The 26,801-nt window shown below is 41.5% G+C and overlaps 1 protein-coding gene across 1 annotated transcript in view; it reads right to left on the bottom strand.

Annotated features, from left to right (window-relative positions):
• Rp1 (RP1 axonemal microtubule associated) overlaps positions 1–26,801 on the bottom strand; it is a 357,619-nt gene that overhangs the window by 2,468 nt on the left and 328,350 nt on the right. The window contains 1 exon segment of the mRNA XM_059255599.1: positions 21,572–21,794. Coding sequence (XP_059111582.1) covers positions 21,572–21,794 — 223 coding nt within the window.

The raw sequence follows: 26,801 nt of genomic DNA, 5'->3' as shown, positions 1-26,801 counted from the left end.
AGACAGTTATACCCAAATTTCACACATGCTGTTTTCTTTCTGACAATATTTTCAGCTGCTTATGAATACCTCCCTCACCTTGAAAGTCTACAGAAGCAAAACATCACTTGTCCTCCTATTTGTCAAACTGTAAGCCAACTTCACTGATGGCTACACTCATTTGTCACCATTAAAAAGGTTTTCTTGCTGCCTCATGTTCAACACTCTCATCATTACATTCACTGTGGTTGCTATCATCCCAGTAGCTTCCTCCTCTCTCAGGGAAGGCATGTGTGGCCATGTCAAAGCTTAGCAGCTTTGTGATGTTGGCACTCTTTACCTTATTCTTAGGACTGATGAGTGTTAGGCTACTGTAACGAGATTTAACAGTATCTCATTAGACACCTGAAAATCTTCCAAGGCCTTTACATGCAGGTTTATTTTCAAACACCAACACCATTATAGGCTAAAATCTTTGTCAAGTATTTGTTAATGTTGATTTATCAACATCAACTGGAATCATTGACATCACCATAAATAGTATCCTTCATTCTTGAATTCTTCAGTCTTATAACTGTAAATGCATAGTGAAAAAAATCATATGTTTACTCTTCATGAAGACATTTAATTCATTAATATGCCACATTGCTGTCAGGAAGTGAGTTGAAATTATGTCCCCTGGTGTGAAATTTCACTGGAGGTGTTCAGGAGAGGGATGGGTAAAGCATGTGTCCAAGGACAACTTCATGTTTTTCTTCTAGTCCAATTTGACTGCGGTGGAAGAATAAAACTATAGGTACCCTGTTGCTTGTTGAACCAGTAAGAAACAAAGAAGGAAACAGCATATTTGTATTTTCGTATTTACATAACAAAGCACAGGTGAATGAATCTGGCTTGCAGACTTCAATTTGTTGGCATTTCCCCATCTCTGCCTACTTTGCAACAGCATTGCCACACCAAAAGTATTAACCTGGTTGAGTATCTTTGCTGCCGGCCAGTGCGTGTATTAGTCATGAAGTGTCTGGAGACACACAGTACTTCTGTTTAAATTAAATGTCCTCTGTTGATCTTGTGAGTCATTATCCTCTGACCCAAGCAATCACCTTCTTGGATATTAGCTTTCAAGAGATCATCCCAGCTGGGCTTGTTGACTATTTATGACCCCTCATGGAGGATGGAGAGGGTAACAAGACCCTCACTTGAGTATCCACCTGATCCCTACCACCTGTTGTATATAACTCTGTCTTAATTGCATGTGGTCTTCTGGAGGGTATAGAATTTATATGCCAGGGAAGACTAGAGGAGGAGGTTCAATCTACGTGGCTGCAAGGAAACCCTCATCCCTGCTAGGTAAGGCTTTTCAGGTGTGGTCTGTTGGGGAGGTACATCCATACCATCTAAGGAATCCCTCACCTATGCTCTGTAAGGATGCCCAATAACACATTGGTTCCCCAGAGTGAACGTTGGTGGAATAGTGCCTCTTTTTGTCCTAAGGCCCTTGGGAAGCAGGGTAGTTTTGCTTATTGGAAAGAAATTTTAGCAACAGTTACTAATGTCTTTTTTTTTTGGTATATCTATGATAAGTCTTCAAAATTTTGGGGTTTTGTTACAGTATCACTATAATAATGATGTAGTTTCCTGGGGTTTTTTGGAACAACTATGCTGCAGAGATGACATGATTGTAGTTTGAGTACCTTGTGGTGATATTGCATGTGGTGTAGCATTCTCTCTCCAGTGCTGTGAATGAGGGAGGAGCATCTACCAGGCACCATGGTGTATCATCTGTATTTGTATCCTTGAGCCCTGTACTGCTTGCTTAGTGTTTGTCAAATTGATATAAACTAGAGTAACCACAAAAGAGAAAGCCTCAGTTGAGGAATTAGCTCCATTATACTAATCTGTGGCACTTCTATGGGGCATTTTCTTCATTGCTAAATTAAGCAGAAGGGCCCAGCCCACTGTGGTCAGTGCCACATGTGGTCAGTGCCACACCTGGCAATTGGGCCTGAGTTGTATGAGAATGCTAGCTGAATATGATCCTGGGATCAAACCAGTAAGCAATGTTCCTCTATGGCCTTTGCTTCAGTTGCTGCTTCCAGATTCCTGCCTTGATTTCCCTAAATAATGGACTGTAAAAGGAATACACTTTGCTCCTCTGTCTTGGTTTTGGTGGGTGTTTTATTACACCAGTGGAGAGAAGGCTAGAACAGACCCAGTTGATATCAGGCAAGAACAGAGGACGTACTTAGGCAGGACATCCCACTAACCAGAAAACCATAATTTGTCAGTTGTTCCTGATCCTGTAAAGATGCCATCAGGACATGTCTTAGGCCAGGAAAAGGTAAATTCAATGCAATCCCTATCAAAATTCCAACACAATTCTTCACAGATCTTGAAAGGACAATTTTCAGCTTCTTATGGGAACACAAAAACCCAGGATAGCTAAAAACAATCCTGAATAGTGAAAGAACTGCAAGAGTTATCACTAGATCCAATTTCAAGTTGTACTACAAAGTGTAGTAATAAAACCATCACGATATTGATATAAAATGGACACATTGATCAATGGAATTAAACTGAAGACCCAGACATAAGTCCACATACCTATGGACACATGATTTTTGACAAAGAACCAGAAATACACACTAGAAAAACGATATCATCTTCAACAAATGGTGCTGATCCAACTGGATGGCTACATGCAGACGAATGCAAATAGATCCGTACTTATCACCATCCACAAAACTCAAATCCAAATGAGTCAAGGATATCATAAGTCCAGATGCAATGAACCGGAAAGAAGAAAAAGTATGAAATAACCTTGAGCTCATTGACACAGGAAAAGACTTTCTGAACAGAACACCATAAGCATGGGCACTAAAATCAACAATTAATAAATGGGATCTCATGAAACTGAGAAACTTCTGTAAGGCAAAGGATGCCATCATTCAGACAAATTAGCAGGCCACAGAATGGGACAATATCTTTACCAATTACGCATCAAACAGAGGACTGCTATCTAAAATATATAAAGAACAAAGAAATGGACACCAAGAAAATTAGTAACTCCACTAAAAATTGGGATATAGATGTAAACAGAGAATTCTTAAAAGACAAAACCTAAATGACTGAGAAACACTTAAAGAAATGTCCAACATCCCTCCCTAGTCATTAGGGAAAGGCAAGACAGAACTACTTTGAGATTCCACCTTACACCTGTTAAAATGATGAAGATGAATGAAACAACAGCTCATTCTGGCAAGGAGAAGGAGTAAGGGGAACACTCATCCATTGCTAGAAGGACTGCAAACTTGTACAACCACTATGGATGTCAGTATTGCAGTTCCTCGGGAAGCTGTAAATAGAGACACCTCAAGCTCCAGCTATACCATTCCTGGGCATGTATGCAAAGGGCTCTACATCCTACTACAGAGACAGTTGCTCAACCATGTCCATTGCTGCTCTATTCATAACACCCAGAAATTGGGAAGAGTCTAGCTGCCTATCAACAGATGAATGAACAATGAAAATGTGGCACATTTGCAAAATGGGATATCCCTCAGCTGTTAAAAAATTATGAAACTCGCCCTTCTAGCCCCACCGGGAAGGATCCCCTTTTCCAAGACCCCTGGCAGACCCTGCAGTCTCCAAGCCCTGCCCCCACCCCCATCCGCCTGAGCCCCAAGCCTCTTCCTGAGACTTAGAGGCAGGCCCCCAGCTCCCATCTTGCCCTGGACTTCCCTTCTGAAGCACAGGTGAGTGCCCTAGCTTGCCCCCGACCCCATCCCTGGGCACCAGCCACTCCCGGGAAGACCTGCCCAACTTGGCCCCAGGTTCTGGGCACCGGGCAGGTTCCCTTCTAGCCCCACCGGGAAGGATCCCCTTCTCCAAGACCCCTGGCAGACCCTGCAGTCTCCACGCCCTGCCCCCACCCCCATCCGCCTGAGCCCCAAGCCTCTTCCTGAGACTTAGAGGCCGGCCCCCAGCTCCCATCTTGCCCAGGACTTCCCTTCTGAAGCACAGGTGAGTCCCCTAACTTGCCCCCGACCCCATCCCTGGGCACCAGCCACTCCGGGGAAGACCTGCCCAACTTGGCCCCAGGTTCTGGGCACTGGGCAGGTTCCCTTCTAGCCCCACCGGGAAGGATCCCCTTCTCCAAGACCCCTGGCAGACCCTGCAGTCTCCACGCCCTGCCCCCACCCCCATCCGCCTGAGCCCCAAGCCTCTTCCTGAGACTTAGAGGCCGGCCCCCAGCTCCCATCTTGCCCTGGACTTCCCTTCTGAAGCACAGGTGAGTGCCCTAGCTTGCCCCCGACCCCATCCCTGGGCACCAGCCACTCCCGGGAAGACCTGCCCAACTTGGCCCCAGGTTCTGGGCACCGGGCAGGTTCCCTTCTAGCCCCACCGGGAAGGATCCCCTTCTCCAAGACCCCTGGCAGACCCTGCAGTCTCCACGCCCTGCCCCCACCCCCATCCGCCTGAGCCCCAAGCCTCTTCCTGAGACTTAGAGGCCGGCCCCCAGCTCCCATCTTGCCCAGGACTTCCCTTCTGAAGCACAGGTGAGTCCCCTAACTTGCCCCCGACCCCATCCCTGGGCACCAGGCACTCCGGGGAAGACCTGCCCAACTTGGCCCCAGGTTCTGGGCACCGGGCAGGTTCCCTTCTAGCCCCACCGGGAAGGATCCCCTTCTCCAAGACCCCTGGCAGACCCTGCAGTCTCCATGCCCTGCTCCCACCCCCATCCGCCTGAGCCCCAAGCCTCTTCCTGAGACTTAGAGGCCGGCCCCCAGCTCCCATCTTGCCCTGGACTTCCCTTCTGAAGCACAGGTGACTGCCCTAGCTTGCCCCCGACCCCATCCCTGGGCACCAGCCACTCCCGGGAAGACCTGCCCAACTTGGCCCCAGGTTCTGGGCACCGGGCAGGTTCCCTTCTAGCCCCACCGGGAAGGATCCCCTTCTCCAAGACCCCTGGCAGACCCTGCAGTCTCCACGCCCTGACCCCATGCCCATCTGCCCAAGCCCCAAGCCTCTTCTTGAGACTTAGAGGCTGGCCCCCAGCTCCCATCTTGCCCCGGATTTCCCATCTGGAGGAGAGAGAGAGAGAGAGAGAGAGAGAGAGAGAGAGAGAGAGAGAAGAGAGCACCCATCCTCCCCCGGACATCCCTTCTGAACAAGAGCTCCCATCCTGCCCCGGACTTCCAATTTGGACAAGAGAGCTCCCATCTGGACAAGAGAGAGAGACTTCCTGAATCTGTCAGCTCTGTCTGAACCAAGTGTGCGGATAAGGCCAACAACGAACCACAAGGAGATGGGCAGACGTCAAGGCAGAAACACAAACAACAAAATGAATAGCAATACACCATCACCAGGCCCTAGCCCTCCTCCAACACCTAGACCTGAACATCAGAAATTGGAAGAAGCAGAAGAAAATAGCCTTATGAATGTCATCATGAAGAAGCTAGAGGCTCGTGTAGAGGAAAAGACAAAAAAATGTGAAGAACGCTGTAAACAACTAGAGGAAAGGGCAAACAAATTAGAAGAAATCAAAAAAGTACTGGAAGAGAACAATAAAATACTGAAAGAAAATCAAGAAAAATCAATGAAACAAATGAAGGAAACAGTCCAAGACCTGAAAAGGGAAATAGAAAAAAATGAAGGAGACACAAACAGAGGGAATGCTGGAAATAGAAAATCTGAGAAAACGATTGGGAACTTCAGATGCAAGTATAATCAACAGAATGCAAGAGATGGAAGAGAGAATCTCTAGCGTTGAAGATACAATAGAAGAAATAGATTCATCAGTCAAAGAAAACACTAAAGTCAACAAAGTCACGAACCAAAATGTCCAAGAAATTTGGGACACCATGAAAAGACCAAACCTATGAATAATAGGGGTAGAAGAAGGAGAAGAATACCAACTCAAGGGCACAGAAAATATATTCAACAAGATCATAGAAGAAAACTTTCCCAACTTAAAGAAGGAAATGCCTATGAAGATACAGGAAGCCTATAGAACACCAAACAGACTAGACCCCCAAAAAAGTCCCCTCGCCACATAATAATTAAACAATTAAACGTACAGAATAAAGAAAGAATATTAAGAGCAGCAAAGGAAAAAGGCCAAGTGACATATAAAGGCAAACCTATCAGAATAACACCCGATTTCTCAATGGAGACTTTGAAAGCCAGAAGGTCCTGGACAGATGTAATGCAGACACTAAGAGACCATGGATGTCAGCCTAGACTAATATACCCAGCAAAACTTTCAATCATCATAGATGGAGTGAACAAGACATTCCATGACAAAGCCAGATTTAAACAATATTTATCCACAAACCCAGCCCTACAGAAAGCACTAGAAGGAAAATTCCAACCTAAGGAAGTCAGATACACCCTCGAAAACACAGGCAATAGATAAAGCCAGAGCAGTAAACCCCAACGAAGAAAAGTACACACACATCACCACCAAAAAATACAGGAATGAACAATCACTGGACATTAATATCCCTCAATATCAATGGACTTAATTCACCTATAAAAAGACATAGGCTTACAGAATGGATACGAAAGCAGGACCCATCTTTCTGCTGCATACAAGAAACACATCTCAAATTCAAAGATAGACACTACCTAAAAATAAAAGGCTGGGAAAAGACTTTCCAATCAAACGGTCTTAAGAAACAAGCGGGTGTAGCCATCCTGATATACAGCAAAATAGACTTCAAACTAAAATCAATCAAAAGAGATCAAGAAGGGCATTACATACTCATCACAGGAAAGATCCACCAAGATGAAGTCTCAATTCTGAACAGTTATGCCCCAAACACAAGGGCACCCACATATGTAAAAGAAACATTATTAAAGCTTAAATCACATATAAAACCCCACACATTAATAGTGGGAGATCTCAACACCCCACTTTCACCACTGGACAGATCCCCCAAATCGAAACTTAACAGAGAAATAAAGGACTTAACTGATGTCATGACTCAAATGGACTTAATCGACATCTACAGAACATTCCATCCTAACAAAAACGAATATACCTTCTTCTCAGCACCCCATGGAACCTTCTCTAAAATTGACCACATACTTGGTCACAAAACAAATCTAAACAGATACAAAACAATTGGAATAACCTCCTGTGTTCTATCAGACCACCATGGTCTAAAGTTGCATTTCAACAACAACAAAAACTACAGAAAACCTACAATCTCATGGAAACTGAACAATACCCAACTGAATCACCAATGGGTTAAGGAAGAAATAAAGAAAGAAATTAAAGACTTCCTAGAGATCAACGAAAATGAAGACACCACATATCCAAACCTATGGGACACTATGAAAGCAGTACTAAGAGGGAAATTCATAGCACTAAACGCCCACATAAATAAGCTGGAGAAATCTCATACTAGTGACTTAAAAGCACACCTGAAAGTTCTAGAACAGGAAGAAGCAAAGTCTCCCAGGAAAAATAGATGCCAGGAAATTATCAAAGTGAGAGCTGAAATCAATAAAATAGAAACAAAGAGAACAATACAAAAAATTAATGAAACAAAGAGTTGGTTCTTTGAGAAAATCAACAAGATAGACAAGCCCTTATCCAAACTAACCAAAAGACAGAGAGAGAGCATCCAAATCAACAAAATCAGAAATTAAAAGGGGGACATAACAACAGACATTGAGGAAATCCAGAGAATCATCAGGTCATACTTCAAAAACCTCTATTCCACAAAACTGGAAAACCTAAAAGAAATGGATAATTTTCTGGATAGTTACCACATACCTAAATTAAATCAAGACCAGATAAACTATTTAAATAGTCCAATAACCCCTAACGAAATAGAAACAGTCATTAAAAGACTCCCAACCAAAAAAAGCCCAGGACCAGATGGTTTCAGTGCAGAATTCTACCAGATCTTCAAAGAAGAGTTAATACCAATACTCTCTAAATTGTTCCATACAATAGAAACAGAAGGAACATTACCAAACTCCTTCTATGAGGCTACAATTACCCTGATTCCCAAACCAAACAAGGATACAACAAAGAAAGAGAACTACAGACCGATCTCCCTCATGAACATTGATGCAAAAATACTCAATAAAATACTGGCAAACAGACTCCAAGAACACATCAAAACAATTATCCACCATGATCAAGTAGGATTCATTCCAGGGATGCAAGGATGGTTCAACATACGAAAGTCTGTCAATGTGATATACCATATAAACAAACTCAAAGAAAAAAACCACATGATCATCTCACTAGATGCTGAAAAGGCATTTGACAAAATCCAACACCCCTTCATGATAAAGGTCTTGGAGCGATCAGGAATACAGGGAACATACCTAAACATAATAAAGGCAATTTACAGCAAGCCAACAGCCAACATCAAATTAAATGGAGAGAAACTCAAAGCAATTCCACTAAAATCAGGAACGAGGCAAGGCTGTCCGCTCTCCCCATACTTATTCAATATAGTACTTGAAAGTTCTAGCCAGAGCAATAAGACAACATAAGGAGATTAAGGGGATACAAATCGGAAAGGAAGAAGTCAAGCTTTCCCTATTTGCAGATGACATGATAGTATACTTGAGCAACCCCAAAGATTCCACCAAGGAACTGATACAACTTATAAACACCTTCAGCAACATAGCAGGATATAAGATCAACTCAAAAAAATCAGTAGCCCTCCTATATACAATGGACAAAAAAGCGGAGAAGGAAATCAGAGATACATCACCCTTTACTATAGCCACAAATGACATAAAATACCTTGGGGTAACACTAACCAAGCAAGTGAAGGACTTATATGACAAGAACTTTAAGTCCCTGAAAAAAGAAATTGAAGAAGATGTCAGAAAATGGAAAGATCTCCCATGCTCATGGATAGGCAGAACTAACATAGTAAAAATGTCAATCTTACCAAAAGCAATCTACAGATTCAATGCAATCCCCATCAAAATACCAACACAATTCTTCTCAGACCTGGAAAGAATAATATTCAACTTCATATGGAAAAACAAAAAACCCAGGATAGCCAAAAGAATCCTGTACAATAAAACAACCTCTGGAGGCATCACGATCCCTGACTTCAAGCTCTACTATAGAGCTACAGTAATAAAAACAGCTTGGTACTGGTATAAAAACCGACATGTGGACCAATGGAATCGAATTGAAGACCCTGACATTAATCCGCACACCTATGAACAAATAATTTTTGACAAAGAAGCCAAAAGTGCACAATGGAAAAAAGAAAGCATCTTCAACAAATGGTGCTGGCAAAACTGGATATCAACATGTAGAAGGCTGCAAATAGATCCATATCTATCACCGTGCACAAAACTTAAGTCCAAGTGGATCAAGGACCTCAACATAAATCCAGCTACTCTGAACCTGCTAGAAGAGAAAGTTGGAAGTAGTCTTGAAAGCATTGGCATAGGAGACCACTTTCTAAATAGAACACCAGTAGCACAGACACTGAGAGAAACAATCAATCAATGGGACCTTTTGAAACTGAGAAGCTTTTGTAGGGCAAAGGATACAGTCAACAAAGCAAAGCGACAGCCTACAGAATGGGAAAAGATATTCACCAATCCCACATCTGACAGAGGACTGATATCCAGAATATATAAGGAACTCAAGAAATTAGACACCAAAATGCCCAACAGTCCAATTAAGAAATGGGCTATAGAACTAAACAGAGAATTCTCAACAGAGGAAACTCAAATGGCTGAAAGACATTTAAGGAATTGCTCAACATCCCTAATCATCAGGGAAATGCAAATCAAAACAACTCTGAGATACCACCTTACGCCTGTCAGAATGGCTAAGATCAAAAACACTGAAGACACCTTATGCTGCAGAGGATGTGGAGCTAGGGGAACTCTCCTCCACTGCTGGTGGGAATGCAAGCTTGTACAACCACTTTGGAAATCAATATGGCGATTTCTTAGAAAATTGGGAATCCTTCTCCCCCAAGATCCAGCTATACCACTCTTGGGCATATACCCAAGGAATGCTCAACCACACTACAAGAGCACTTGTTCAGCTATGTTCATATCAGCATTGTTTGTAATAGCCAGAACATGGAAACAACCTAGATGCCCTTCAACTGAAGAATGGATAAACAAAATGTGGTACATATACACAATGGAATACTACTCAGCAGAGAAAAACAATGACATCATGAGGTTTGCAGACAAATGGATGGATCTAGAAAAAATCATCCTGAGTGAGGTATCCCAGACTCAGAAAGACAAACATGGTATGTACTCACTCATAACAGGATACTAGATGTGGAACAAGGATGACTGGACTGCTACTCACATCACCAGGCAGGCTACCTGGAAAACAGGACCCCAAGAAAGACACAGGATCGCCCAATGACAGAGAAATGGAATGAGATCTACATGAACAGCCTGGACATGAGTGGGGGTAGTGAAGGGCGAGGGTCGAGGGAAAGAGAGCTTGGGTGAGTGGGAGATCCCCGCTGGATCAACAACAGAGAGGGAGAACAAGGAATAGGAGACCATGGTAAATGAAGACCACATGAGAATAGGAAGAAACAAAGTGCTAGAGAGGCCCACAGAAATCCACAAAGATACCTCCACAACAGACTGCTGGCAATGGTCGAGAGACAGTCCGAACTGACCTACTCTGGTGATGGGATGGCCAAACACCCTAATTGTCGTGCTAGAAACCTCATCCAACTACTGAGGGATCTGGATGCAGAGATCTATGACTAGGCCCCAGGTGGATCTCTGGGAGTCCAATTAGCGAGAATGAGGAGGGTTTATATGAACGAGAATTGTTGAGACCATGGTCGGATTAAGCACAGAGACAAATAGCCGAAGGAACGGAAACACATGAAATATGAACCAATGGCTGAGGGGTCACCATCTGTATCAGGCCCTCTGAGTGGGTGAGACAGTTGATTGGCCTGATCTGTTTGGGAGGCATCCAGGCAGTGGCACCGGGTCCTGTGCTCATTGCATGAGTGGGCTGTTTGAAACCTGGGGCCTATGCAGGGTCCCTTGGCTCAGCCTGGGAGGAGGGGACTGGACGTACCTGGACTGAGTCCACCAGGTTGATCTCAGTCTGTGGGGAAGGCTTTGCCCTGGAGGAGATTGGAATCGGGGGCGGGCTGGGGGGGAAGGTGAGGGGGGCGGGAGGGGGGAGAACAAGGGAATCTATGGCTGATATGTAGAACTGAATTGTATTGCAAAATAAAAATTAAAAAAAAAATTATGAAACTCACAGGTCAATGGATAAAGCTAGAAAAATATCATCTGAGTGAAGTAATCCAGACTCAAAAATGAATATAGTATATATTCTTTTATATGTGGATATTAGCTTTTAAACTTTTGATAGTCATGCTATAATCTACATAACCACTTAGGTTAGATATAGAGTAAGGAACTAGGAGGAGGAAAAGATCTCTCAAGGAAGGGAAGCTAAATAGTATAGTTAAGGAGAGATGGGGTGGGGGACTAGAATGGGAGAATTAAATGTAGAGTGGAGGAAAGGGAGAAGGGGAGAGGGAAGGAACATAGAGAGGGACAGCTAACACTAAGAGTCATTTGAGGAGTCATATGGAAACCTATCATAATAGTGTGTGTGTGTGTGTGTGTGTGTGTGTGTGTGTGTGTGTGTGTGAAAGAAATTTAAATGTAATCACCAAATAACAGGAGACAAAGCCCCAACTGGACATCTTTCATAGACGTCTAATTGGTGCCTACTTAGAGCCTTCACCCCTACTGACTAGTGTTCATGCTACTGAAAGGTACTCTGCATGTTACCAAAGGAGAAAAGTAAACACCAACACATCTATAAACTCATTGATCTACAATGGTGACCTGCCCAATGGTAAACAGTTGCAATTATGGCACAAAAGTTGTAGGAGGAATCAACCACTATCTTTTTGATTTAAGGTCCACTCCAGGAGTTGAAACCTTATGCCTGACACTGCTCATGTGGCCAAGAATCTGAGACTAGATACACCATGGGCCTAGGGAAAAAACAAATGATATTATCCTGCTAACAGAAATCAGCAATAAAATCACTTCTTAAAAACATTCTTTTGTACTCATTGATTGGGTCCTGCTCTTCCATCATCAAAAAATATTACCCTGCAGTAGATGGGAACTAATACAGGGCATACAACTGGACAATTTGCAGAAAGTGAGAGATCTTGGAATACTCAGTATGTCTTAATCAAATCCCTCCCCTCAAGGCTCAGGAAACTATACCAAAGAGGAGGCAGAAGGAATTGTAAGAACCAGTGGGGATAGAAGACACCAAGGAGACAGTGCCTTACAGACACAGCATGACTAATGTACATATGACCTCACAGAGATGGTGGCAGCATGCACATGGTCTACACAGGTCCAAGCCAGATAGAGTCCCAGAACTGACAGGAGAAGTGAATATGAGTCCAATCTCTAACCCAGATTCTACCTCCAATTGACAGCCACTTGAAAAGGAAAAAATCATTTTTAATGTAGTCTTATTGGGTATACAAATCAGACTAAAAGGAAGGCTCCATGACAAGTAGTAGATGGCAAAACATGAAATTAACTCAATGACACTTTTGGAGATGTTTTAACTCATAATGCTTTGTTTAGGCTGTTTTTGTTGTTGTTTGTTTGTTTATTTTAACCTTACTAATTCTTTGTTTCTACATTATGGTTTCTAATTTTGTGTTTTCATGGTTTCGTGTGACTGTGTGGGTATGTATCTCTGTGTGCATGTGTTTCTCATGATTTATCCTTTTTGTTCTCTTTCTCTGTTTTGTTTTATTCTTTTTTAAGTTTATTTATTTATTTTTCTATTATCAACTTGATACAGTATAAATTCTTATCCTAATAGTGAAATGTTTCATTGAGGCTTTCCCAGTAATTGAGTAAAACCAAAACCACAGTCATTGCAGGGTCCCCTCTACTATGTAGCCTCCCTGGTTCTGTGGGTTGCAGTCTGATTGTTCTTTGCTTTATATCTAGAATCCACTTATGAGCGAGTACATACCATGTTTGTCCTTCTGGGTTTGGGTTACCTCACTCAGGATGATATTTTCTAGTTCCATCCATTTGCCTGCAAATTTCATGCTGTCATTGTTTTTCTCTGCTGAGTAGTACTTCATTGTGTATATGTACCACATTTTCTTAATCCATTCTTCAGTTGACGGGCATCTAGGTTGTTTCCAGGTTCTGGCTATTACAAATAGTGCTGTTATGAACATAGTTGAGCATGTATCTTTGTGGTATGATTGAGCATTCCTTGGATATATGCCCAAGAGCGGTATGACTGGGTCTTGAGGTAGATCAGTTCTCAATGCTTGGTCACAAAGCAAATCTCAACAGATACAAAAATACTGGAATAACCTCTTGTATCTTATCGGACCACCATGCCTTAAAGTTAGATTTCAACAACAACAAAAGTTATAGAAAGCCTACAATCTCATAGAAACTGAATAATGCCCGCCTGAAACACCAATGGGTCAAGGAAGAAATAAAGAAAGAAATTAAAGATTTCCTATAATTCAATGAAAATGAAAGTACAACATACCCAAACTTATGGGACACTATGAAAGCAGTGCTAAGAGGAAAATTCATAACTCTAAATGCACACATAATTAAGATGGAGAAATCTCGCCGGGCGGTGGTGGCGCACGCCTTTAATCCCAGCACTCGGGAGGCAGAGCCAGGAGGATCTCTGTGAGTTCAAGGCCAGCCTGGGCTACCAAGTGAGTTCTAGGAAAGGCGCAAAGCTACACAGAGAAACCCTGTCTCGAAAAACCAAAAAAAAAAAAAAAAAAAAAAGATGGAGAAATCTCATACCAATGACTTAACAACACAACTGAAAGCTCTAGAACAAAAAGAAACAAACTCACCCAGGAGAAATAGATGCCAGGAAATAATCATTTTATTCTTGTTTGATTGTTTTTTATTTGTCTGTTTTCTAAAGACAGAGAGAAAGAAAGAGTAGCGTTGGATGCATACAGAGGTGGGAAGGGTCTTGCAGGAGATGCAAGGGGAGAAACTGTCATTCAAATATAGTGTATGGAAAGCATTACTTTCAATAAAAACCAAGTTTCACTTTCTCTTGGTGGCCTATTCCTCAATTATCCAGTGAAATGGGAAGGCTGCAGAAAAACGAAGATGAGCACAGCCGTGCTCAGAAGTAGCTGGAGTGGTGTGTGTTTTACATATTTAGATATCACAAGTTTGTTTGTGGAACTGGAGTGAGTCCACTCCCACCAGACATCTACATATGTTGTGAGGAATGTAGAGTGTTAGGGACCAATGTATGTATCTGAAGAGAAGGGCCACAACTAACCCAATATGAGAAATCACACTGAATGCCTGGAGAGGTACTGAAGATAAAATTTTGTCAGCCCAAGAAGGAAAAAATGACAAGACACAGACTGATGCATGAGGCACATGTGACATTTGTCAGTATCAGAACAAAATAAGTTAGAGAGGGCAAGCAACTTCCCTCATAGATGCAGAGAACTATTGCCAGAGAATTCCTGGGAAGCAGTTTTCATAATTTAGGGTGATTTTAAATAAAGCATGAAAAGAATATTTGCCATTCTGGCTTTTAAAGTCACCTGAAATTACTAATGTTCTGTAAAGCGGTGACTGTGTCCACAAGACTGTCTGTAGCCCAAGCACCAATCCAACCTGAATGAACACAGAGTGTACTTCTTTGTGCTCATCATGAATGGGCCATCTCTACCTCCTGCTCTCAAACTCCTCCCCCATCTCACAAGAGCAGGGCTCCTATCTACTTTAGAACTCTTAGCTCTGGGCACATGTAATTATTTACAGAATAAACAAAGGCTGTTCATCTTCCTAGAACTGTGTTGTACATTCCCTGATGCTCATTGCCCCAAGCCAACTCAAGTATGAATTATCTAGAGTGCCCTGGCAGCTCTGCCCCCAGTACTTCTGTGCATGTGACCTTAACCAGGGTTGTGTTCTCAGATATGATAAACCCCAGTCCCAAAACAGGTACCACCACCAGGGTAAAGGGAACTTGTTTCTTCATCCCAGCATTGGTCTTGCTCCCTAGTCCACTTTAGGCCCCCAACTAACCTTCAGCTTTGGGCTTGTCTTAGGTCTTCAGCATCCTAACCTCTTCTTGGAAAACAAGCTCTGGATATGTTTCAGGTCCTGCCACACTTGGATGATTTGACTAATAAATACAAAAGTCCAAGAAGAAGACTGGGAAATAATCAATTATTATTTATATCCCCATTCTTGTCTCAGAAAATATGGTATTTTAGTGAATGCAAGCTTTTTGTTTTTATATGTTCTTAATAAGAAAGGAGCAAAGAACTTAGAGAAGTTCCCTTGTTTGAGTGATGACTCCCAAATATATCTATGTAATATGCAATGACTTCACCCTACAGGTTGTTGAGATGGACCTCTTTCCTGCAGGAAGCCAGCCCTCTCTACACCTAGGCACCTGCATAGCACCGCTGTCTGCAGGCTCCCAGAACAGCAGACAGGACAGGAGCAGGATCCTGAGCGGCCCTGGTATCTATGTGACTCTACAGGCCAGCAGTAACACTGTACTTTCTGAAGATGAACTTCTGGACCTAATATTTATTTTCATTTAATTGATGGGCTGTTTGAGGGCTTTCTCTCATATCTCCAAGAATTAATCTTTCTCAGCACTTACTGTGTGGCGATCCTGTTGAAATCAAAGCTCAGAACAGATGGTAAATAAAAGTCAATGTTAAAACATGTGCCTGCAGTTCAGTTGCAATCTTTACTGAAGGTTTGTGGCCCAATCATGTACACAAAGGAATGTGGGAGCTAGATCTACATGTATTTATTGGTTGATTATTTCTCTTGTTGGTGAAAAGAGACAGGAAGGCTGTAGAAAGAAATGAAGATCAGTTGGAAAGTAGAGTTGCTCACTGTTATGCAGAGCCTTGTTAGTAAGACATCACAGAAAGGTCCTTTGGATTTGAGGCCAAAGGTGGAGGATCTGGCCACCCAGGCTTTCCCTAAGGACAGCAGGTGGGCAAACTGGGCAGAGGCTTTGAGACTCTAGTATAGTGTGCAGGGACTACTGAGCAGGAATCAGGCTGGAGGTGATAATAGGTACAAACACAGGTAGGATCTTGAAGGACATCATGAGAACTGTCACCTATAGGTCCAGCCAGCTAGGGAAACTGGAGTGTTGTAAGAATAGAAGTATTGCTATTTTGAGTTTGCCACTTAGACCATGGATTGGAAAACAGGCCACACTGATGCCAAATTGTCCTTTCTAATCCCTGTTCCCATGAGAACAGTTAAATATTCTCAAGGAAGGTGACAGAAAAGCAAGCATAGGGGACAGCACAGGGGAATTAACTGAGTGCTTGCCACATGCACACCCTATGCAGAAATTTCAGGGCAGCTGCCATTACCTGGAATGGGACCAAAGCACCCTCTTGCCCTGTCACAAGCATTCATGGAAGTAGCTTTCCTCTCAAGAGAAATCTGGGTTCAATGGTGAATTGTGTAGTGATCACTCTAGTACTAAGGTACTGGATACCTCATTCCTTAGATGAAGTCTTTGAGACTTAGAAAACCTGGCTAGGTTGCCCTGAGTCACAAAGCTGGGGACAGAGACCAGGAAATGAACCTGGATTGCTCATTTGAGTCTCCAAGGTCTCAGGGGTGAAATTGTCTGTCTTACTGGGAAGCCCCATCTGCCCTAGGACACGAATAGGTGTTGAAACAAAGAGGAAAGAAGAGGAAGGGAGGGCAGGGGAGGGGAGGGGAGGGAAGGGAAGGGGAGAGGGAGGGGTACAGGAAGGGAAGGAAAAGGGAGAGGGAAGAGAAGGGAAAGGGGAGGGAAAGAAAGGAAAGTGGAGGAGAGGAAAGGGAGGAGGAGGGGAAGGGAGGGGAGGAGAGGGAGGGGAGAGGGAAGGGAGGGGAAGGGAGGGGAGGATTAATTTAACAACAAACCTAACGTAGTAATTACCTGAACCTTACTTGAGATGTTTCACAACTTTCTCAGACTTTTTTTCGTTTCTTAAAGTCTTGTAAGCGGGACTGTTAGTGCTTAATTTTTTTAAAGTTTATTTAAAGTGTTTTTAATTGAAATAGAATTACATCACTCCTTTCCCTCTCTTCCATACAGCCCCTCTACTGGAGCTGTCCCAAGTGGCTCCCCACCCTCAAGTTGATAGCTTCTTAGCTTCTTATTGTTACCTACGTGGAAATGTCTATGTGTGTATCACGTGGATATAGAAATGCAACCTGCTGACTCTGCTTTTGTTTGTGTGTATATGGTTTCAGGACTGACCACTCTGCACTGGACAACCAATAAAGAGGCTCATCCCCGGGAGAGGCTGAGTGTCCCTCTCCCAGCAGTCTACAGTCTGCATTTCTTTGTCTGGTGGTGAGAGTTCCCCACTTTAAGTGTAAATATCCCAAGGCAGGCCTGATTGACAGCAGCCATGTCCTCGCATGTCCTCTGGGAGTTAGTGCTTGTGCTGAGCTTCCCGCCTTCCTCTTCGCCAAAGTCCAGCATCAAACATTCCTTCACCCATGGATGTGACTTCAAGCCTCAGCCCCCTTATCATCCATCTGTTCTGAAGATAGCCTGGAACTGGAGCTTGTAAAGTGGCCACCGTGAGCTGAGCTGGTGTTCTTATCAGCCCTGAGCACCCTTGCCAGGTCATTAACTAAAGATCCTTAAGGACAGCAAACCAAGGGCAATCAGCTGCTCCTTGGCACTGCTCATTGCCAACATGCCAGACTGTGAATAAATCAGAGGAAGGCATGTAACCAGTTGAACTTGGCAGTGCTCACCCTGGGAGGAAAAGCTCTGATTCCACCAGCAGTCTAGTTCAGCCTCCAAAGAGCAGTGATTTATAGACCATTGGTCCCAAGCACCCTGACTTTTGAAAGCCTTCCAGTAATCCTCAGAAAAGGAAGGGCAAAATTACAGAATTAATGGGCTCGTAGTGGAAGTACAAACTGCATGGAAACCACTCATCCTGTGCAACTAAATTAAAAAGAAAAAAATCACTTTGTAGCAGGTCCTGAGGACTGGATGTAGACCAGGAACTCCAAGCTAAATATTAATCATTGACTTTAAAGAGCTCTCTCTCATCAATCTTGCTGGAGTTCTTCCCTGAGCCGACTGTGGAATGCTTTGACAGATAAGAAGACAATCCTAAAGTATTAAAGGTCAGTGCACCTTCCTTCTCCTTTTGAACCCAGGGTAGAGAAGCCTCAAGTCAGTAGTCCTTATCTGCTGTGGGTTCAAAAGATGTCACTGGAGCCGTAGCTGGCACATGAAGAATGCCCCAAACAGGTGTCAGTCAACAGCAGAATGCTGCTTCCTCACTGGTCCTAGTCTCTAGTTAATTCCTGAATATTGGGATGACGTTATTCTTTCATCTTATTTTTTTTTTATTGTTCTCCCCAAAATGAGTAGATCTTCAGTCTGGGAAATACTGGTTTGACTTTCCAGAAACTGAGAAAAATGAGAATTTGTATCACCTTAGATATACGGTCCATTTTTATACAATTTTGCTGAAAAGGGAGCCTTAAGTTGGTTTGCTTCCAATGAGAAACAACCTCTTGAAGCAGGAAGTGCTAATGGATGAGGTTTCATTAGCTGGTTTGGGGAAGGTGCAGAGAGACATGCTGAGTCTTACTGCTGCTCACACTAAATCAGCCCCAAATCAATGGTTCACTTAAAGTATAATGCAGTTTCATTCCTAGATTGTTTTTCACACATAAAAATGTTTCAATTCTTTACATTGTGGATTAGCTTGTAGCAAATTAGAGTGTTATCACATTCATATGCCTATTAAGAAGATACTGGAAAAATACAAAATAGTCTAAAAGAGTTTAATGTTCATCAGAAAACAGTGCACCTTTTGGAAAACACAAGTGGAAAGTAACAATAGAGGTGCTTGTAAAAGTCCCTTGTTTCTTTTGTAACAAGTGGTACTGTGAGTCTCAAATTCTTCTGAGTGCCTTTCTCCTCCTCCCCCTCCTCCTCTCTTCTTCTTCTTCTCTTTCTTCTTCATGTTAGTATCTGGATGAATAGACTATACAGCCTTGTGATGTGCAGAGAACAAAATAGGTTTCTACATTTCATAGGACACTTGGCATTTTCCAAGTCAACATTTTCCAGGTGAAAACGTGTGGGTTCCACTGAGACTCTCACATGGTGCCTGTGGGGAGTGCAAACCAGCAGAATCAGGAGCTTGGTTATTAATTAGATTTGAGAAAATATTTTTGAAAATTATCAAATTATTACAGATATAAAGAGTTGGCGTGATAGGTTTCTTCTATCATTCTTGCCATTTCTAGATTAATTGGCACATATATTCTCTGCTACTGTTCTGTGCTACTGTCACTGTAACAGGGAACCCCTGACAGCTACTGAATAAGCAAGTGATGGAGACAAAACCAGGCTTTCTCTGTAAGTTTAAAGGAATAAAAGATGAAGTGTCAGGAAAGATGACTTCGGTTGAGGATGGGGTGGGTGTAAAGTACCAGTGAGCTGCTTAGCAAAGGTTTCCAGGGAAATTGAAGAGAGTGGCCCTTAAGTTGAGGGTGGATAAAGGTAAGAGAACAGAGCGTGTTCCTAAGATCAAGGGCCTTGTCCGAATTTTCAGTGCCTCCTCTGGTGTTCTTCACTAACCACAGGAAGTAATTGCCACTTGTGCACCTGCGTGTGCTCACCTCCAGGGGGACTGGATGAAGGGGTGGCTTAGTGGAAAAATGGGCTCCATTCAAGAAGATCAAAGGCTGAAGACAGAAGCTTTACTTATATCAGTCAAAGAACTAGTTTCATTTCATATATTAGAAATCAAGTTTGAATAAATATTTAATGACAGTGATGATAGCACTGGTTAATATTTTGTGGCTCCTGCATGCTAGGAATGTTGCTAACTATAGTAGCCTATATACTATCAATACCTTGTCTCAAGATCTGAAAGTTATCCTGTAACCTAAACACTGTTCTTATGAGAATGTTTTTGCCAATCAAGAGATTCAAGATACCACAGATGGACATATCACCAAACCAAGGCTAGAACCCTGTCAGGATGGTTCCAGAAACTCTGGAAACTTCTTTAGAATCAACAGGGTCAAGTATAAAAAAGAGGCTTGGGAAGCTAAACACACACACACACACACACACACACACACACACACACACACACACACACCTGTCCATATTCATGTGTTCACATACCCTCACACAAACACATAAGATTAGCATACACACATACAGAAACATACGCATACATGAACAAAAAGCCATATGCACACAAATGTGCATAAATATTCAATGCACCTATACATATATTATATCTTATCTACATAGTCATTCAATAATGTCCATTGAGAAAAACATTTTCAGTACAGTATTAGACACAAAATCAAGATGGTTATAAGAAATACAGGGAACAGGAAAAATTAAGGCAGTGTGTAAGTTAATTTTTAGGCAGTGTGGTGGTTTGAATGAAAATGGCCCCAATAGGCTCATATGGAGTACCACTATCAGGAGGTGCAGCCTTGTTGGAGTAGGTGTGGTCTTGTTGGAGGAAGCATGTCACTTGTTGGAAGAACGGGCAAACTTAGGTTTCAGATGCTCAAGCTAGGCCCAGTGTCATTCTCTCTTCCTGCTGCCTGCTGATCTGGATGTCGAACTCTCAGCTCCTTCTACAACACCATGTCTGCCTGCATACCACCATGCTTATTGCCATGAGAACAATGAACTAAACCTCTGAAGTATAAGCCAGCTCCAATTAAATGTGTTCCTTTATAAGAGTTGCCATGGCCCGGCAGTGGTGGCACATGGCTTTAATCCCAGCACTAGGAAAGCAGAGGCAGGCAATTCAAGACAGGCACCAAAGCTACACAGAGAAACCCTGTCTTGAAAAACCAAAACAAAAACAAACAAAAAAAAAAAAAAAAAAAAAAAAGAGTTGCCATGGTCATAGTGTCTCTTCACAGAAACCCTAACTAGGATGGGCAGCAATAACAAATACTCAGTAATGGAAATCAGGTGCTCTTGAGTTCATGACTGCTGATATTGATATAGCATAGTACAGCTAAGTTACATGTGAGTGGTAGTAAAGGCCCTTCCAAAATGAGTTGGCCTTGTACACACCCCTGCACATTTTTTTTTTACCTTGCACAGACACAAAACCAATGGTCCTAGGCAGGGTAAGAAGTTCTCGCACAACCTGTGTGTTAAAACTGAATGCTATCTGTCTTTGTACAACTCAAAAACAAAGATTTTCTGCTTTTCTTTAGTAGTTAAAAATTTTAAACAGAATAGTATATGTTGACAAATAAAGATTATAGGAAACTCTCATTCCGATGTCTGTAAAATAAAGTTTTGCTGGCCACATTCCTGCTTTTGATTGTGTGTTATCTACAGCTATGTCTCACTTGAGCTGTCAGAGCTGAGCAGTCCTGATAGATACTTTTATGGCCCATAAAGTACAAGATATGTGATGTCTTGTCTTTTATGGAAAAAGTGCCATCCCCTGTTCTAAATAATCTCAATTATTTCAGTTTTGAAAAAACTCACAAAGAAAATGCAGTAACATACCCAGAAGTGGCCCTCTGTGAGACCTTATAATGGGCACCTCTTTCCATGTGTACTGTCCATCATTTTCACAATCAGATATCCAGGAATCAACAGTTAACAAAAATCGTTCATGTGTGGACATGTTTTCAAGAGTGACTTCTTCCACGTACCACCTGGGATCCTCTCCACCACTGTCATGGCCAATGCGTATTTTGGAGATTTCCCCAATATCTTTAAGATTAATCTGTAACACAAAGAGGAAAAGGGAAATAAAAATCCTTGCCTCTCGAACTTGTTTTTTTTTTAATCCCAAATTTATACTCAATTTAAATTAAATATTTACTTAAAAAAATAAAACATACAAATCCTACTTACTAGATTCCTTTAAAACTAGCTATGGCTAACAAGTGAGATGCCGTTCTAGACTAGAGTGAGGCACATATCCACTGAGTGTGCAGAAACCTAGCTCTCATTACTTCTTCCTTTTTTAAAAGCAACTTTCCAATTACTATTTTACAAAATATACTGTTTTTCAGTAATTGTTGATACTACTACTTATTTGATAGTGAGACTTGAAAAAATACAATGATTGAAATATTTGGTATAATTAGTTGAATGTTGCTATCAGAATCAAATCTTGAGGAACAGAGACATATAAAGTGGCTTCGATCACACAGAACTGAAACAGGCACAAAAACACTGGACTCCCAACAGAAGTGGCAACGTAGCTAAATTTTCTTGCACACCCCTTCCATCACCCAACGAATTGATACAACAAACAATCAAACATATTATTCACAACCTAGAATCAGCACTATCTTTCTTTTGAAAATTATTATAAGGGTCATATTTAAAATTTGATTAATTATATACTTCATTTTTTAATCTGCCATAACAAATTACCACAATGTTAATAACTTAAAAGCAGACAAGTTTCTTTCCTCTTGTTCTGTGAGGCTGAATTCTGTGCACAGTGGCTCAGCTAAGCCCTCCGTTTCAGACTTCAAAAGCCACAGTCAGAGTGCTGACTGTGCTGGTGTGTCCTCAGAAGGTGCTGGAAGCTTCCCGCCTTTGAGGCTGTTGGCAGAGTCCAGTGAAAAGCACAGCAGACTTCATGCTTGAAACCTGTGGCTTCTCAGCAAAGGAAGCTGCTCATTCTAGAGGCCTCTGTGATTTACACCAGTCCCACTTGCATAAACCAAGCTAATCTCCCTACTTTAAACCCAGCACCCCCAATTATATTTGTAAATGCCTTTGCCACAGAGCACAACATATTCATAGGCATAACACTGGGGCCAAAATACATGAAATTGATCAATATTTTTATTGCTACATGCTATACTTAAAATAATCGTGTCTGTCTTCCAGTATTTTGTCTTTTCTCCACACCACAGCCACATGCAACATCTTTTCTTCTTTCTGATGTTACTATAAACATATTGCCACATAAAGTTACTTCTTTGTTGATGTATGCCTGCCACCCGTTCCTACTAAACTGTTTTTATTGGCAATATAATTCTGGCTTACCATATGGGTGAAAAATAATCTGAGTAAATTCTGTCTCATAATAAAAATGCTCTTAGTTGTGGTATATGGAACAAGAATTTGAGGCTAGATTTAGAGTGGGCTCTGAGTATTATTCTAAAGTCATGCAGTTATTGAAGCCCCATCTCATAGAAATGTGTTAATGTGGGTGTTTAGTATAGGTAAATGAACTTCTAAAATCTCTCTGAAATTTACAATTAGAAGAGAATATGATAGAAAGCAGAATCTATGTCCTAAAGGCACAGAGAGGAAATATAGTATAGTGGGCAGAACTTGAGTTTGAACTTGGTATCAAACACACCTAGTTGTGAAAGCTCCTTCTGGTTTTGTTTGCTATAGAAACTTCAAGTTTCTCAACTTTACTAAATGTGGTGGTTTGAATGTAATTAGCCACCATAAGCTCATAGGGAGTGGCACTATTAGGAAGTGTGGCCTTGTTGGAGGAAGTGTGTCACTGTGGGGGTTGGCTTTGAGGTCTGCTATGCTCAAGCTACACTCAATGTAGATTCAGTTCATTTCCTGTTGCCTGCAGATCAAGATGTAGAACTCTCAGCTCCTTTTCCAGCACCATATCTGCCTATATACAGTCATGGCCTACCATGATGATAATGAACTAAACCTCTGAAACTGTAAGTCACTTGAATTAAATGTTTTCATTATAAGCATTGCCGTGGTCATGGTGTCCCTTCACAGTAATTGAAACCCTAAGACATTAAGCTTCAGTACCCTACTCCTATTTGAGTACTATAATACATATGTGAGTCCCTAAAGCAAATACCCCAAATCTGAAATGCCCTAAAATCCAAAACATTTTTTATGCTGATGGGATAAATACTATGAGGGGAAAATTATATCCCATTGAACTGTATCATGCACACCTTTGAAAATACTGCATAAAATCACCTTTAGCCCATGAATATAGGTACATGTGAAATGAATTCCATGTTAGACTCATATCCTATTTCCATTACATTTTATTGTCTGTAGTCATAAGTTTTCCTGTGTTCTGCAGGTGCTCAGTCTCAAGTAAACACACAGAGGCTTATATTAATTACAAACTGTTGGGTCTATGGCTCAGGCTTCTTGATAGCTAGCTATTATACCTTAAATTAACTCATTTCTATTAATCTATATATTGCCATGTGGCCGTGGCTTTACCAGTTTGTTGGCATATTGCTCCTTGGGTGTCTGAATGGCATCTGCCCAACTCCACCTTCCTCCTCCCTGTCTCTCTCTTGGATTTCCCACCTGGCTATAACCTGTCTTGCCATAGGCCATAGCAGCTTCTTTATTAACCAATGGTAGCAACACATATTTACAACATACAGAAAGACCATCCCACAGCAATGGTCTATATGCAAATATTCCCAAATCTAAAACACTTCCCTTCCTAAGTATTTGAGATAAAAAAATACTCAACTTCTACTAATAATCTTAAAAAGAATTATAACCCTCTAAAACATTGGTTCTCAACCTTCCTAATGCTGTGAACTTTTAACACAATACTTCATTTTGTGGTGAGCCCAACCATAAAATTATTTGTGTTGCTATTTCATAAGTGTAACTTTGTTACTGTTATGAATCGTAGCGTAACTATCTGTGCTTTTCAGTGGTATTAGACAACCCCTATGAAAGGATTGTTTGATGCCCAAAAGCATCGTGACCCACATATTGAGAACTGCTGCTCTAAAATATTAGTAACTACTGCTTTGTTAATCAGAAATATGTACTATAACAAAGAAAAATGTCTAAATCTAACTTAATCTAATGATAACAGAAAAGATCAAGCAAGGACTCACAGAGCAAATAAAAACTAGTATTTGTCTCTCATAAAGGAACCTAAAATTACTAAACCCTGTTAACACTGCTGAGAAAAATAAATATTTGCAAATGATTATGGAAGGGTGCTATGGTACAAGGACTAAATTACTGTCATGAGCAACTGTCCTCTGAACCATCTTGGGGTATTCAGCTCTGCCTTCTTACAAAAGATCATCACTGCTGGGCTTGATGACTGTTTATATCCCTATATATACTCCAGGCTGGAGAAGACTAGACTAGGGCTTTTTTTTTTCCTATGGGGAAGTCTTCATCCTACAGAGTAAAGGCTTTCTGGTACAGCCTGCTGTGGGAGAAGGAGCACCCACCTCCTGTAAGTAACTCTACCTAGGCATTTGAAGGAGGCCTGATAAACTCATTGACTTCTCAGAGTGAACATTGGAATTGTGCCTCACTTTGTTGTTGGCACCTTAGGAAGAAGAGTAGACACTGTTTATGTCTCCCACCGGGATGAAATTTGAGCAACCTACATGGCACTCATGCCTGAGTCAGTCCATTCCAACCAGAGCTACAGTCACCACACCACAGGCTAATGGGACAGAGTGCCCTCAAACTTCTTCTAGCACATAATTCAGATGGTTAAAAAATTTAGCTTTATATATATAGCCAACCTGGGTCACCTCAGCTTCAATCAAATAAAAATACAACATGTCAAGAAATTATTCTTATACATGACTGCTTTAATTTCTGTATTTAGCTTTCAACATTTGAAAATAAAAAGGACAGTGATTCCAAAATGTAGGATAACTTTTATCACAAAGATGCACCAAGCCATGGCTCAGCAACTTTATGTGCTCAATGGAGGCCATAGACATAGGTTAAAATAAAATTGTTTCCAACTCAAGGACCAAAGAGACATGAATTTAAAGACACATGGTCAGAGAGAGCAGGGCAGAGAAATCTAGAAATAGACCCCATCCCTGATTTCAAATGGCACATTTTCAAAACTGAAATGATACTGATAAAATTCCCTCTATGAAACTGGAGTACATGGGGAAAAAAATACTATTGAAAATTTTCTAACTTTAGTAGAATTTTTTTAATTTTAAAATTTCATTTATTACACATATGTGTGTATGACATGTGTGAGTTTGTGCATGTGTGTGTGTGTGTGTGTGTTTGTGTGTGTGTGTGTGTGTGTGTGTGTGTCCCTGTGTGTGTACAGGCTGCATGACAGGATCCAGTTTCTACATGGTCACTGGTCTAACTAGGTCAGAATTTGCTAGACATCAGGGAATGAGAAGAAACACATAAAGCTTGTTACTGAAAAGACTACATGGAAGTCTGGTCCTCTCACCACATTTGTTTTCAGTCATTGTTGTTTACTATCAGTGTATATTCATTGTATGAAATGACGGATTCCATTATAGCATCACCCATGCATAGTCTGTGTTCTGCTTATATTCAGCCCCAATACCTCTATATCTCCTCTTCTCTCAGTTGGTTCTTCCCACTTCCTTCGTAAAAATAGTCTCCCTCTATTTTCAGCTAGAATATACACATATGTTCTAGATTCCACATATGAGATAAAATTTGTGATATTTGTAATATTTTTATGAGTCTGGTTTATTTTGCTTAACATAGTGACATTCAGTTCTACCCATTTTCTTACAAATTACATAATTTCATTCTTCATTGTGATTGAGTAAAAAGCCACCATATTGTACCACATTTTCTTCATCCATTCCTCTTTTGACATGGCACTCACTTCATTCCATTTTCCTAAGACTTAAGTCCCTGTTTGTAAATAGAAAGTGTTGTAATGACTAAATAAGGTTATCTTTAGGACACACATTTTAGTCTACAGACAAAACACCCCCTACACATCTAAGGACAGGCTTCTACAATGAAGCCAGAAAACTCATTT

This window comes from Peromyscus eremicus, chromosome 2 (assembly GCF_949786415.1).
Source record: "Peromyscus eremicus chromosome 2, PerEre_H2_v1, whole genome shotgun sequence".
Classification (NCBI taxonomy): Eukaryota; Metazoa; Chordata; class Mammalia; order Rodentia; family Cricetidae; genus Peromyscus; species Peromyscus eremicus.
This window is presented reverse-complemented; position numbering and strand designations above follow the sequence as displayed.